General features: G+C 40.5%; 1 protein-coding gene across 1 annotated transcript in view; it reads right to left on the bottom strand.

Annotated features, from left to right (window-relative positions):
• The window catches only part of AFF2 (AF4/FMR2 family, member 2), a 257,496-nt gene that overhangs the window by 151,191 nt on the left and 90,040 nt on the right, over window positions 1-16,265 (bottom strand). Inside the window, exon 4 of the mRNA XM_010569133.1 lies at window positions 5,517-5,561. Within this exon, the coding sequence (XP_010567435.1) occupies window positions 5,517-5,561 (45 nt within the window). The remainder of the gene's footprint in view (window positions 1-5,516; window positions 5,562-16,265) is intronic.

The raw sequence follows: 16,265 nt of genomic DNA, 5'->3' as shown, positions 1-16,265 counted from the left end.
TGGAGCTGCTGCCAATTTATACAAGTGTGGGAGGAAGAAGAATTCAATGAACTCAAATGAGATCAGAGGTCAGTGGAATTACCCCTTGATTTATTTTGATGTGAGAGCAGACACTGGTTCTGCCTCCATTGAGAAAATGCTGATAAAAAGCTGAAAATGCAATGGCTTGGAAATTGCTAAGAAAATAATTGTTTTTATCCATCCAAATCTTCATGTACACAAGCAAAGTCTAAAGAAAAAAAAAATACCCTACAGTTCTAACACATTGCCTTTTTCAAAGCAGGCTATTACCCTGTTCCTTACGCACTTCCAAGGGCTGCACGCCAGTTGAGGGACAAAGGCCGCAGATACACATTTACACGTGGGTTAACTTTTCAATCCATTTTTTCATTTCAATAGAAATAATAAATCACCTTATCCTGGAGAAAGAAGCAGCTTGACACAAAACATACGGTGCTGGGCTATTTTTATAGCACACCTAAGACATATAGGGATTCATTTATTTACTCAGCTATTTAAAAGTGGCTACTCTTACTCATTCTCTGGACAGCTAAATGCCAGGTTGCTAAGTTACTGTTACTTGACATCATCTCCTCCCCAACGTGTTCCCACATTTGACAGGTTCACATGATTTACTAGGCCAGTCAGCTCGTTATTCACTTGTCCAATGACGTCTGGATAATCATTTTAAATTCACATCATGTCCTCCCCAGCAAGCCCCCAGATTCCACATGAAAATATTTAAACTGCCTGTCAGCTACTAAGTGCATTTGTAACCACACTGGACAGCGTACCTGTATTTTTCAAATTACAGTTATTATAATTAGGTTTAGCATCGTTCTTCAATGTTGGTTTGTATTTTAGAAGAGAAAACAATTACTGAGGGGCAAATAATGGGCTATATCTGTTACAGTCTAATTTTGCGCTGTGAACAGCTCACCTCAGCTATGGATGATACATATTAAATCCGTTAGTGCTTTCAATTGGCATGAGGAAGGTACTACTACACATAATTTGCCCAGTCAAGGGCATTTTCACCTGCTGATCAATTTACATATTCTCCAATGTCATTAGACATGAGCTAGTCATCAGAAGAATAGAAGACCATACAAATTATAGACTTTGCTCATCTAACTCCAGTCATTTTTATACTAATTACAATCTGAATTGTATTTAGGATTTGTTTTGCTTCCAGACTAGAAAGCTTTTAATTAGTATCACAGCTGTCCACATAACATCAGAAGTCCATCTAGTTTCTTGATGCCTTACTACAGTGAATATGCACCTACAAGAATTCTTTTGTTTCTCTAAGCAGGGACAGATTTTTAGACAGAAGTGCCTGCCCAGATGGTTAGCAACACAGACACGAAAGCTTTATGTGTACAGACCAGAGCCTCACTTCTGCGGGATTATGTCTAATCGATTGCCTAAACACCTAGCCCAAAGTTTCAATTTACACTACAAGTCCTCAAGAAAATTTAGTTAAATAAAATTTCCTTTCTTTCCCATGTAATGTGGTATGCTTATCACCTCTTTAGTCAGAGGTAAAGCGATACTAAGGGAGGTTCCTTCTGCACTCTCTATAGGCAGAAAAAGGATCACTGCTAGTTTGCACTTAGTGTCACACCTACACGCACCCCTGTGCCTGGACCAGCATGACGGTGCACATAACACTCAATGACAGCAAGGCACACTGATGTAAAGCACTGGTACAAGTGGCATAAGTAACAGCTTCAGAATACTGGTTTAAAATGTCAGTTCTCCCACCCCATCTGCACTTCGTATCACAGCATTTCAATGAACTCATTTTTCAATGGCTGCGCATAGCAAGTGACAACTTAATTTAAATCCGTATTAATAAAATGTGAATTATACACACACACACACTGTTGATTGCCTGTGTTCTATGTTATCCACACTTTCAAAGCTATTATGTTGGTTTAAAAAAATAAGCCACATTTTGGAACAGAAAAAAGTGTACCAACCATCAGTGTATTTGCCTTCATCTTTCGATCTGGTATTAATGCAAATCTCCTGTACTATCTTTACAGCTTAGCCTTAGCTGTACAAAAGAGATTATTTTTCTTTAATAATTATTTTTAACAACCTTTTCAGCCATCCTGGTTAGAAAAGCAAAATCAACAGGAGACTAGTCTGCCATTAACCTTTGGTTGTAGTATCAGGAACAGCCCTTGAAGCATTTACACAAGATGACATAAGTGGCTAAGTGTTTCAGGAAACCTGAAGGACTGTGAAATTTTGTCTCTGAAGACTCAGGGGTCTGAATGGACTCAAGACCTTTCCCCTCACTTGGTTGGAAATTTTTGACCATAAACTCAATTAAACCTTTTTTTCTATGAAAAAAAAAAAAAAGACAGAGATTAGGAATTTCAAGTCTCTACAACTGCAAAAACCATTAATCAAGCTCAGCTTGAAAAAAGAGCTCTGTAAAACCAGAGGTCACAGATCTTAGCTTGCATCCCTCTTCCTTGTAAAGTCCAGCAAAAAAACCTACAAGAGTTACTGTGTCTTTCTGAGGGATGAAACTGAATTAAGTCCCTTAATTCCTTGACTTAAAAAAAAAAAGGAAAAAAGCAAACTTCAAGACATGAAATGCTCTCAAGGGAGACTGGCGGGGCTGGGGCGAGGCAGGTGGCAGGACCCTTCCTCTGGCACTTTGGGCACACAGCTCAGCAGTGGACATGGCCCAGAGCAGAAATTGCCAGTCGTTGCCAATGGTTTGGTTGGTCAAAATGCACGCTATTACAGCCCCATCTGTCTACCTTCGGGACTTGACTGTCTTGTAATCCTTCTTGTTTACCTCTGCAACATCCCTCACAGGATGGAAATGTTAATAGCCTATTTTTTTACCTGGGAAGCTGCCATCATGGAGCTGAGGCCCACACTCCCAAAGGCTCTTCAGAGCCTACATAAATGGCCCCAAAAGGCCAGAAAGTATCTGTCAGGGCTGGGAACTTAATCCAGGTTCTCAAAGCACAAATTGCTGCTGAAACCAAGGGTCATCCTTTGATCTGAAGCGGATAGCGTGAATCTCCTGACACAGGGCTTCTACGGGGAGCCTGAAGACTGGATTTTGACCACTGCTGGGCATCACATTCTCGTACTTACTTTCTCTCCATTGCCTATCAAGTAGAATATGATACTCTACATGCAGCCAAAACACACTTCCCGCTAGCTTATTTTGCACTATAAATTTGAGAAGAACAAAGTCATTGACAAAACTCAGGTACTTCTACTTCCACATGGGCTTCAGCACCATATGAAGTTGAAAGCCTAAAATGCTGCCACTGAAAACAGCCAGTTGGGACTGGGGTTTGCTGGGCCTTTGCTGGACAGCCCCACAAGCGTCTCTGTGATCTGCTGCTTTCGTAGACTCAGGGCCTTGCTGGCAGCCTGCAGCCTCTTGCAGACAGGTTACAAGAAGGCTGCAGATAGCCTGTCAGCACCCAGATCTGCCTAATGCCACACCGATGGCATACTAAGCCACCCTCACCACGCAAAAGCATGCAAACCTACCTAGCTACATGTGGTGAGGGACTGCACACCCCAGATGAACCATGGCCGAGGTCCCATGCTCACCTGCGGTGTGCCAAGCCCACACCTGCTCCCCGGCCAGGCGGTTTTATATGCTCAAGATGGCTTCTGGCTGACAGGTTTGCTCCACGGCTGGATGGCAAGGCTGGGTACGGGGGGTGCCTGCAGGCATCTGCACCCGGCAGTCAAGAAAGATCTGCTGGTTCGTATCCCTTTTTTGGGTGCCCGTTACATGCCCCCGTGAGACAGATTCCCAGAGACATGGAAACCTGCCAAATCCCTGCTCTGTCCACCTCCAAGTCCCTCCAAGTTTAACAGCCTACTGGTGGCAGGAGGTGCTGCCTGCAGCCGCAGGGACTCTGCAGTTCATCCCCATCCTCTGAAGACAACAGAAAGTCACGCACCGATCTCAACAGGTTTCAGAAGGAAGCGCGGGACATTCTGCTTCTATTTGTTGACTCAAATTACAGTCATGGGGTAGGAAATAGGATCACCTCCTCTTGATTAAAAAAAAGACATTTCTGCTTCCTGTGATGTATATGCATTGTTCCCACATTAAAACTGTCACCTGGATGATTGATCCCTGAAATTCACTACATCACATTTCCTTCTGATGCTGTTTACTGAAAACAACTGCTTTCCCCAGCTAACAAGCCATTCATTCCAACTATAGTAATGAACCTAATTGAAATATATAAACAGGGAAAGAAGACATTTAAAATGTACCAAGTATTTCGCACAGCCTTTCAACGTTTTCTTTGCTTTTGCTCCCTTAGTGTTCTATAAGTAATAAACCCCTGCTCACTTTGAAGGTTGAAACTAAATTTATTTACTGCCTTGCATTCATTGCTGCTGGGTGCACATGCAGATGCATACTCCTCCGCTACTGCAGGTCTGCACGTGCACGCTTGCCTGTTGGTTCAACATACTTCTACAGCAACATGGGCAACCCACAAGGACATCAATAGCATCCCAAGATAATGTGCGTACACAAAACAGGAGCAAGTTTCCCGAACTATTTAACTCTGGATTACAATGAATACAGAGGAGCCTATTTTATTTTATAAGCAAGAATAAGTCCATGTCTTTGCAAGCAAGTCAGCAGGATTGTTACACATCATTTCAGGTCTGGGTTAGTCTGCACCAGTTGCTCCTAGTGATAAGGACATGGCTGGCACAAATTCCCACTGAAATTCTATCCCTTCTATACCGAGGTGTTGGCTGGCAGTCCCAGGGAGGTAGCTCTGACAGATGGGAAACTTGACCCATGAGGATAAAAACCTAAAACCCAGATAGGGACTGGTGGGTCACAAACCTGCCCCCAGAAAAAACTCACTGCCAACAGAGGACCCCAAAGTTGGGGTGTCTGAAGAAAAGCCCAGCTTACACTTAAAGTAAGGTGGATTTACACATATACAACTTGTTATGCACACTCCCCTTTTTCCTGTTATATGATGTTGTTGCAATTAAGCCATGGTCAGTTTGGAGTGGTTGTTTTAATTCTCTGTATTCAACCACTGACCAGAGCTCCCAGAAAAAAGAAAAAAAAAAAAGCCCGTAGGTCTCTAACAAACCCATGAACAATGAGCAACTGTAGTCTGGGGGAAGATGATGACTACAGGTCAGTCTGTGAGTGGGAGAATTAAGGCAACACAACCTCAGGGTAGGAGAGACACATGTCCTGGAGAGAGTCACAGAGACTGAGAGCTTAAAAAAGAACAGGAACGTGTGTAAATCCTGACTGAGACAAGCTGGCAGATGCAGAGTACTAAGTGAACTGACCTTACTCACTAAGGAGCACCCTGGGCCTACCACTTGGCTGTGTCTCTTTAACAGAGACCCAGTAATATGTTATTATTTAACTACAGTATTAAAGACAACCATATAACCCTTCTCCATGAAAGATGAAATAACAGCACTACAATTATACAAAAGATACAAAAGCAAAGGGTATTACTTACCCGTAATATTTCTTCCACACAGCTGGAGTCATTGGGAAGAGTAACCTAGGTTTAAAGAAAAGAATAAATGTTTAGTCAGGTGCTGGATGCAAAATTCAGTGACTACAACCACACAGGTGAACAGCTAACAAGCAACAGCCTCTGAAGACTGCTGTATCCACACTTGCTGCCTATCAAATTTTCCAGTTCAGATCAACATAAATCATCAGCAGGACCCATTTTGTCAAAAGTTGTTTTTTTCTTCCATACTGCTTTGTGCTACTAATGACACTTTTGAAGCAATAAAATACTCTGATTTCCTCACAGTTGAGAACTGGTACTAGAATTGTCTGAAACTTCTGTAATTGAAGAAGATCCCACTGTTACTCCTATCGGCAGCCTTCAGAGAGAAGGCGAGGTTTGGTTTAACTTGCCGCATGCTGCAGCGAAGGACAGAGGTGATAACAGTTGGGAGAAAGCTGTTATCATCAACTATCTTATCCTACAGCTTAATAGGCTAACAGCCAAGACAGCTCTTAAAACTTAAAACATATACTGTAGTAAAATACTAGTTGGACTGTAAGGGTAGCTGCTGATTTTGTTGTCCCCCGCTTCATCAGCCTGTTGCAGGTTAAGTACCCTCTGAAGACTGAACAGCACATAGGAATCCACCTCGAGAGGCTTGACAGATATTCCTTCTCCCCTTAGAAAGATGCAATATACCTACGCACACAACCATACCCACGCACGCACCCAGTGGTGCCCTTAACATCTTACAATTGAAAATACTCGTTTAAATGGTACTTACACCATTTGCCACAATCCCTCATTCCAAGGACACAGAAGAACGCAAAACCTCTAAATACTGTGAACAATTACAGAAACAGCAGGCAGACATGACCGCTACATACAACCATTCTGTAGCACTTGCAGTTAGATATGACGGGTTCTTGTCATGGGGGTGCAGCAAAACAGGAAGAGACAATATTCAGGAAGGTACGAAAAAACAGGTAAGTGCTTTGTACCATAAATATTCAGTGAGACTTTTCTGCCCGATGCTTCTACCTTATTGCCCTTGGTAACTAGTTTGGTAAAAGACACCCGTGACTAAACTTAATCCCTGTCATCCTAATCTGCTATAGAGCTTGACCAAAAGCACTGACCATGGCTTTCCTCCTATATTTCAGCCAGCACTAAGCTTCAAGAATAAATCCACACAGCTGCAAAAGTCAAAGACCAGAAAGACCTATTACATCACCAAGTTCATGCTCTGCTAGTGTAGCATGTTTCCCCATATCTTCTAGTACTGTGGCTAGTCTGACCCCAAAACTGTAGGGAAAAGCATCTCCCATCTCTTCCCTTAATAAAATACAGAGCAGTGTTGTAAACTGTTTGGCCCTTTTTGTGATGATTGTTAAAATTTTGCTTTCAGTGTCACCTCAGCCCTTCTGTAGAGGTCTTCCCACTACTCTAAGTAACTCATTACTTCCCTTCACGTTTACACCACGCACAGACATGCAGAATTATACTCCACTTTTCTCAAATGCTGTATGTTCAACTTTTACCTTCTTTCCTGATAAACAAAGTTTTCCATCCATTTGGCTTATTTCATCACTGTTCTCTGAATTTCCAACAGTTCCTCAATATCTTGGTAAAGAAGTACTCAAGTGAATATGACTACACTACAGGGATATTAGTGATTTTTATCTACTTCAGCAACTATAGATTATAATTTTCCTTAATAACACTTAAAAACATTCAGCCAACCAAAAAAACAGCCTTACCTTTTGTCCCCAGTTTCTACTCAGCTCAAATTCTACCTAACAAACCTAGGCTGAGAACTTCCAGTGGATGGTCAGCATTAACTGCAATAGGCATGCAGTCCACCCTCATACCGCATGACTTGATATTGCAGCACTTCATTGGCCTTCCTTCATCCCCCTACTTTCCATTTAAATCACTTTTTTTCCCTCTCAGTACCTGTAAGTTCTTTGCTAATCTGCATCTTCCATACCTCATTCCAACTCTCCATTCAGCAAGGAATATAGTTAACTTTAACCAAAAGATTAGCAAGCACGGGTATTACTGCAATGTGCAGTGGGATAGTGGGAGTACATATGTCTCTAATACACTCCTGATTTTTTTCATTGAAAAATTAGTATGTTGGAATATGAGAAAACAAAACAAATACTCCCCCAACAAGCTTGCAGTGTACACACCAACCACAAAATCTCTCACAGCACTAACAGGAGCAGCCCAAAATCCAGCCGAGTGAGTCAGACTGGGAGGAGTGAGAGCAGCAGAGGTGCAGAGCCCCCTCTTTATTTAACACCCCTCCCTACCACCACACATGCCATTTTTAATGGTTAGCCGAGATACCATGTGTATTCCTTTGTTTAGAAATGTCTTAATTGTGATAATTGTGTCCCTGACTATTAACACAGGGCAGAGCATGTTCTTACTTGTTTCACAGTCCTCTCCCAATTCACAGCCCTGTTTAAGTTTATGTTACTTCAGAACTAATGATGATAATAACAATAAACATACCATTTTCCCTTAATAAAGCCCACTATATATTATGCAATCACAACCAGCTTCTGCTGGCAGCACTTGCTAATAACTTTAAATGCTCATGCATCAATTTAATTGTGTTAATGGCAAAGAAGATTTTAATGGCTTGACAGAACTTTTGTTCCCTTTGGCATTGCTTTGTTTTGAATCACTGGTATTAAAGTAATGCAAGATGTCAAAGTGCTGTGATTGTCATATAGGGAGATCCAAGTAGGAGCTAGCACAAAGAGGAAAACATTTAGATTGATGCAAACATTAAAAGAATAATTATTACAACATGGCTATCAGAGAGAAGATCAATGTAAGAGTCTTTCAGTACATTACTATTAATGAATTTCTAAAGAAATGAGACCATTTTTCTAAAATCATGCTACAGTTGCACATTCTAAGAGATTTGAAAGGCACAGATCTATCAGAAACTTAGTCTATCCTGGAAAAAAAAAGGAAAAAAAACAATCTCTCAGCCTTTCAAAGTGTGAATCAAAAATTGCAAGTTTAATTGTCCATAAACACTTGCATTCAGCTAACAAGTGCAAGCAGGCCCACACGGCACACCACGGCATCCAAGCATAGATTTATCAGGACAGAATGAAACAGAGCAGATACAATATTCATCACCTTCTCAAGTACTAGTGCTATAGCAAATTGTTATTAGAATTGCCATTAATAAAGTGCCACGTTCCTCCTGTAGTTTAGTCAAGATTGGACATCCATCCCCCCATACTACTACTTTCCTAATCTAATAAAAATCAAGTAGTTTAGGACCCATCACGTGATTCTCCACCCCCTCTCCTCTTCAGCTTTCATCAGTAATCAGATTCTAAAAAGGAGGGCACAGCTTGCATTTGTGCATGCTTTTGGTGCTTTTCTTCCTTTGTGAGCAGCATGATCTAACTCAGCCAAAAGGACACATTCCAGGAATTTGGCTTCCATAAGACCGAGTAGTTGCATTTCACATCATGAGCTCTTCTCTCAGCCGGCAGTGCATTCATGAACCCCAGACTGAAGAACAGTGAATATTACATAAGCTGCAGACAGACATCCTGAGGTAATAAAATTTCAATCAAAACAAAAAGATTTCACAAAGGCTACATGCTACACTGAACTCATCTTCCAATTTCATTTTAATCTGGCAAAACTCTTTTGCATCAAAACGCTTCATGTTTACTTTTAAATATTGCTTGCTAAAAGAAAGAAAGAAGAAAAAAGGAAAGGTCAGATGGTCAAAATATTCCACCTAATACAAGGCAGTATTCTAAGGCTCTCTTCACATTTTGGTCTCACAAGAGAGAGAACAGAACTTAAATGATGTGGAACCAAAGGTTTAATGTATGGCTTGGATGGCTCAGTGCTAAACTTTAAAGGGAGGGAAGGAGGGCAGAAATCTAAGAGTGAGGGAATAGTAGCCTTTAATGTTATGCAGATCAAATGACACTGGGTGAATGGTTACAATATCTGATGAGTCATGTTGATCTAACCTTCCATTTATTCATTCAACAGTTCCTTGACCACTCTTACATCCTGGACAATTTATAACCTGCATGAGATCAGATTTTGTTTTTGCGGCAGAGAAAAATCATATAAAGTCTCTTTTCCCTGTAATTTACACCCGACAGCAGGCATTTCTCAGAAATGTTAGCAACAAAATCTTCCAACAGACTTGTCAGAATAGTTCTGAAAATTCAAATGCAGTGTCAGAAAGCAGAAACACACAATGAATAATGTCTTTGCCAGAACTGACCAACTACATTTTCATCTGGATAAACTCTTCATGAACAATCCCTCTGGTTTTATTGATGCACAGTTGGCATTCAACAAGTAATCTCTTCTTCCTGTCTTTGTTTTACTGGAAAGATAAATGTAGCATGTTAAATGAATGTAGGAATCCACTCTCATTTCTTGCGTATGAGCACCTATGTGCTTATACATCGGGAACTCAGCTTTCATTGTCATCTCCTTCATCAAGGAACCCATTTTGACTCTGGGGAGATGAAGCTCATACTACTGTTTATTCCTTTGAACACAAATTGATTTTTCACTTGCTAGCACGAAAAGATCCTGTGCACAAGCCTTGATTGATCATTTCCACTGTGCACTACACTGTGATAAGAGGAAAACACTTAGAAAACCAGAAGCAGTAAAACCAGGACTGTCAGCAGAAGCCTTGTCCTATGAATGCCTTCAGCTCCTGCCAGGCTTCCTATTAACAGAGGCTGCTTCTTTTTTTGATTAATACAAGTGGGAAATGGATTGGGCAGTACTAAGAATAGCAGGGTTTCCAGATACAAGACGTTGGACTACATGACCTTTGAACATCCTTCCAACCTATATGAACCTGTGATTCGATTTTTGCAATATGCTCACTACAAATCTAAGAAGATGCAGTACTTCACCTGCACTTGAATGGAGTATACACCCACGCCTTTCCAACACCAGCTTTCCTTTGATTGCCATCAGTATTTCCTTGCATGCCCAGGCTTCATTTCCCCTCTTCAGTCATTCCGTACATCTCTTCTGGACTTGCCCCTTTTCAGACAGCAGCCTGCCCCTCAGCTGCCATCTGACTACACATTTCTCCTCCTGAGGAAGACTGTTTCACATTTACTTGAGGTAAGCTTCACACCACTGCTCAGAGCCCACTGCTCAAACCTCCTTGGGTTGTTTCACAGTTCATCCTTTTGTCTGTTTCCTATCTCACTAATATTTTGTCCCCAAAGGGTCATTCATGTTAAAGACACCTGAAATAGATGTCAAACTAATCCCACTAGATGGGAGGGTCTTGGCTCTTCCTTACTAACTTCCGTGCAAATGGGTAAGAATGGAAGCAGCAAAAGAGCAAGTAATGAATATTGCAACTGGAGCGGTATTTTTTTTTTCTGGTGTATTTGATATTCATGAGGTTAACACCAACATATATTAGGACTGTATGTTTGGGCTCTGGAGGAAACTGAACGAAGTCAAACATGGTGGTATTCAAAAAAACCCAAATAAAATTGCTCCCTTGGTATTCAAATACATCTATGTGTTTTTCACAGGGTTATTAATTCTCAAGGGAGCCATTTCTGGGTCCCAAATAATGTATAACCACTGTTTTCTTTTAGTACCTCCACCATCCTGGAACCGAAATACCATGAGAAGACTACATTTTCCATTATTTCAACCCCAAAAGTATCTCTGGGGGCTTATTAAAAGGTCTTTGAAAATATATACTTTATATATATATATATATATGTATAAAAATCAAGAGAGAAAGAAAAACTATTGCCTAAACCAAAATAGAGAGCTGCTCCTCTGTTCCCCCTTAATATAAATACCGCAGAAGCAGTTGTGTCAAATATGCATTTACTGGAGAACCTAAAAACAAGAAAAAGTTTTAAGGAGTAGACCAAGTTAATTCATTTGTTAAGCTAAGACAACCTGGCTTGCAGTCAGTGCTGCTCTTCCAGTGGTGGATGGAGAAGTTTATGCCTCTTCCCTCGAGTAAAGCACATTAGCTAGGAAAAACAACTTACTCATGTGGTCCAAAAGGTGACTGAATCAGACTCCCACTGACTTTAGTGAACTTCCCAAAAGGTCTCTAGCTTAGAAGCCCAAACTGCCCACAATGGGTACCTTTAGTTTCATACAAAAGCCAACAACTATAATATGCTCCTCTCCAGTCACCTAAACACTAGACAAAACGGTGCAGGTACACCAGGTTGGGGCACTTGGGCACTGGCCCACGAATCAAGAAAAATTACAGTTTGATTTCCTTACAACGAACTCAGCTTACAAAGACCTCACAGTCAGAGCAATCCCAACTGCAAGGACAATGTTTTTTCACCGGCATTTAGTTCTGCTACAGCAACTTTTAAACCAGACTGACCTGGATGTGACAATTATATTTTTCCTGTTCTTCCCAGTGCATGCTGTATTTAGCCCATTTCTTCTTTTTCATTTCTTTGATGTTTTCTTTTAACAATACCATTTCAATGTTGATCAGCATGAAATAGTCTCCATGAAAGCACAATATGCTGATGTTCAATTTAAACTCAATGGTTCTCCATTATTTTCATGCAGTAAATTGCCAAACTCTATTAGAGAGAGAAGCCTGATAGAGTGATCTCTCACTTCAAGGTCTCCTGGGAGTTTTTTAATGTAGGTAAGGCTGCACATTTTACTTATGGAATATTCTGAATGCAGTATTTTAGAATCTCACCATGATGATAACACCAGAGTAACTGGTAATGTCAGTATTCAGCCAGGCCCCAACAAAAGTGGCATTTGCAGTACTTAATTTGTGACCAAAATACTGGCTTGCATAAAGGCTGTTACAACCATTTAATACTGACAAAGAGCAAGGAAATTTGAACTACACATTTTCTTTTTTTCATTCTTCCTTTATTCCTTCCTCTCTCTCTCTGTCCCTCCTCCTCCAATGACTGCAAGTACTTATTTACTTATATAAAGTAAGTACATTTTCTTATGTGCCTTGGTATTTTCACCTTATTCTGGGAGAGGTTACCTTATACATTTCCATTAAACTGATGATAAAAGGAACCCTGACCTAAAATGCCACTGTGCACTTGTCCACTTGAAACATCAAAGCCTGCCTAACAGACTATGCAACCCTCTGGTGCGGTGAGATATATGGTGTGGCAGAAATAAAGATCAAGTGCCTGTTTCTTGTCTTACTTTTACCAGTGTGAAGGAAATCTAACTCCTCTGAAGACAATGAAGCAGTATAAAAGGAGCGTGAAGGGAGTTCAGCTTCCAAGTCTATTCACCCTCAGTTAGGGGGATGTAAATTAGACTCCATATTTATTCTCAGTGTAACCCTTTGAGTAGAACCTCTTGGAAATCATTCAAAATCCCTTTGCTATACAGACATCTAAATTTAATCCAACTTGGAGTTGGATCTCCCTCAAATCTATTTTACATTAGTGGAATTTGGTGCCTGTTCCCAGTACACGCCAGCATGAGAGCAAGCAGCATCACGCAGGAGTTGTGTAACTTCCTGCTAAAATAGCAGCAAAGTTGCCAGGTCAGACTGTGGCCTCGGTGACACGACTAAAACTCCGCCGATGTCAGTAAAGTTGCATCAGTGTCACCTGAAGCATTATTTGACCTCATGAATTCAGACTGTAACATTTCTTTTGAGGTTTTAAAGAGGAACCTTTTAAAGCATCTATTTACATCTGACAATACCTTTACTGTAGCTACAAGAATACAGTGGGTGACTGTGCCGGTTATCTGTTCCACTTCTGTTTTTTAAAGCAGGTATGAATGTCCTCTCTGAAAAAAGGTACTTCTGGGTTTAAATTGTACTGTAGTTTGCATAGGTGCAAGGCCAATGCTGGGACACAAACTAATTGCTCAGAGCTTGTTTGCAAATTAGCTGTTTTCATACGTCCCTCCACCGTGGTCACAACTCGCGGATGGCGTCCTCAGACTGTCTTCAAAATAGAGGGCCAGAATTCGAAGGGCAAGGACATGGTCTTGCCCGGGGGAAACAAAACAAATGTATTTTGAAATCTCTTAGGGTTTAAATACCAACTCTACCTGTTAGCCTAACTAGTCCACACAAACACACTTCTTTACATAAACTTCAACTGAATAAATGAAATTCCTATATGAAATAAAAGCCATTTTCCTTTTATTAATAGTAACAAAATAGTACAATTAATGATTATGTCTTTACTGGGACTGGATCCGAATTCAGACTAGATTAAGAGCCAGATCTTACGCTCATTAAATAGTAAGACACATGATTATTCCAACTGCCACTGAAAGTCATGGTTATCATACAAAAGGGGAGCTAAAATAACACTTTTTGGACAGTACGGAACTTAGAACAAAGAAAATCTGATTTTGAATGGGATCTTTATGGCCTCTCTTTTAGTTACATTTCTAATTAAAATGCTTTGATCTATTAACACCAAGGGACGCTGCTAAATGTATTCAATGCAGAAGTCGCGTACTTTTCCTGAGCTCCCAAAATCTCTTAGATCTGTGTGCACTTATGCTGCATGCAGTTAAACCGCTCACTAAAATGAAAAGATATCTAAGAATAACTCACTTCCATTAGATTTATAAATCACATTAATTAATTCTACATCTCCAGTGGTGTAGAGACCAAACTCTAATGCGAGATCTAATTAAAGAAAAGGGAAAAAAAAATTGGAATTGAAACACAGAAGTAACTGTTTAGCCTCAAATTAATGAGGCGCTATGCTAAGCAAGAATGTCCATAAATCCCTAATGAGGATTTTAAACACATTAAAACTTCCTAATACAAAGTGTTTGCCTTCCTTTTATCCAATAACAAATAAGCCAATAATTTTCTGCCTCTAAATGACACTATTAACTGTCATGGCATGTTTTATTTGACAAACCCTCCATTCAAATACAGTAAAACCAATTAATTTGCCTGCTGTGAAATGTGTTTCTTGATAGCTTTTATGTGATTTTTCTTCTCAAAGAAATGTAAATAGGAGGTCAATGTAGGTGCCTGATTTTGCTTAAAAATACGCTGCAATAACTATAGATTTTCTAGTCAGTTTGCATTTCAAATGAATTGAAAGATAACCTCCATTTTCAGGTCACCAATCACATAATGGTCTCCTGATAAGTAAACAGTTACACAGTAATAGTTTTATTACTAGGGAAATGGTCCCATATTTGAGCCGTGATAGTTGCAAAATTACCACTTTGTTCTGCTATAAGTAAGGGTTCGCAATCAGGGTGCTTGGCCTCTCTGCCTTCCCTGGCAGGCCGGCAAGGGCGGCACCGCCGCACCCACCAGCGCTCAGCAAAACGCGGCACCGCGCGCCGGAACGCCCTCGCAGCCACCGACGGTCTTCTGGTTTTGCACCGCAGTTAAACTCCGCGTCTTGTAAGTGTGAGGATGGCGAGGGGTTACCTTTATTTTTGGTCAGAAAAATCCATAGAACAAATAAAAGATAATTCTGCGGTTTCAGTGGTCCCCTGGGCCCCACTTAGTAGATCTTGGCAGAGAAAAGCAAGACGGTGTTACAACTGCCCCACAATTAAGTCGTATCTGAATCTCCAAAGCTCTTCTAAGGTTATCACTGGGAAGGTCAGCCTACTAAAAAGTACATGTTTTATACCTCAGAAATACCCTTTTTTCAGTCTGTGCCCACTATTTGAACTGAACCTCACTGTAAATTGAAGGCAAAATAGAGGATAATGCATGGCATGCCATGCTTTATGGGGCCTAACTGAATGCCAATTAATCTTTACAACATATGTACAGTTCCATCAGCTCTTGCATTGCATCATGATGACATGGAGACTGTGGTTTTTTGCCTTAAGATGGAAACACAAATTGAAAAAAAACCCCACGACACACCACATACACACACACACACACACACACACAGAGAGAGAAGGAACAGGGAATTAAATGAAACAAAGATGCCTACCAGTGCTGAAAAGGACATAACTGCTCACTTATTTAATCGTCTGCAATAGATTACCAGCCAGAACCAGATAATTTATGTAGCATACCATGACAGCTGATTTCCAATTTGCACTATCTTGTACGTGTGTTTCCTATTGAAATAAGCAAAGAAAATCTGCAACCTCACTCGGAAGAGCAGTGCCAAGGCTGCCTAGCGTGTGAGGAGGGCTGGTGAGAAGTGAGGCTGGGACAAATCGAAGGCAGCAAAAGTGCTCTGCAGCTCTGTTAGCCACCGTTCCCGTCACTGAGACATGCGGCCCCAAACCCTTATTCATTCCTTTTTCCCAACAGAAATTCCTGTGACTATTGCTAGAAATTTTTGCCGTAGTGACCTTTCCGCAGGGATGTCTGGAGAAGCAATTTATATTTATATATTATTATCATATAAAATTATACAAATATGTATGCAAATAAGAGAAAAATGCATTCTGCAAATATCCGTATTTTGCTCCTTAACCACAATCCTATTTAATAAGCCTAGGAATTGAATTGCAGCAGTTTCGAAAAGTAAATTGAAGAGACCCCTTGTCTTGCCTGAACAGTGGGAAAAACATGTTCTTTCTATACTCTCAGCTAAAAAAAATTCCCAAATTAAACTTCAAAAAATACTTAAGTGAGAACTATGTTTGACACAGTCAAAGATCAGGAAATCAATTTCATCATGGATACAAGCTTTTGAGCTTAAGATACCGCATATTGTAACCTGTATTTTGCTCACTTTGCAATCCAGTGTTCCT

The sequence above is a fragment of the Haliaeetus leucocephalus genome, unplaced genomic scaffold (assembly GCF_000737465.1).
Source record: "Haliaeetus leucocephalus isolate CR32 unplaced genomic scaffold, Haliaeetus_leucocephalus-4.0 Scaffold262, whole genome shotgun sequence".
In the NCBI taxonomy this organism is placed as follows: domain Eukaryota; kingdom Metazoa; phylum Chordata; class Aves; order Accipitriformes; family Accipitridae; genus Haliaeetus; species Haliaeetus leucocephalus.
The sequence above is the reverse complement of the archived record's forward strand: the minus strand, read 5'-3'. Positions and strand labels throughout refer to the sequence as shown.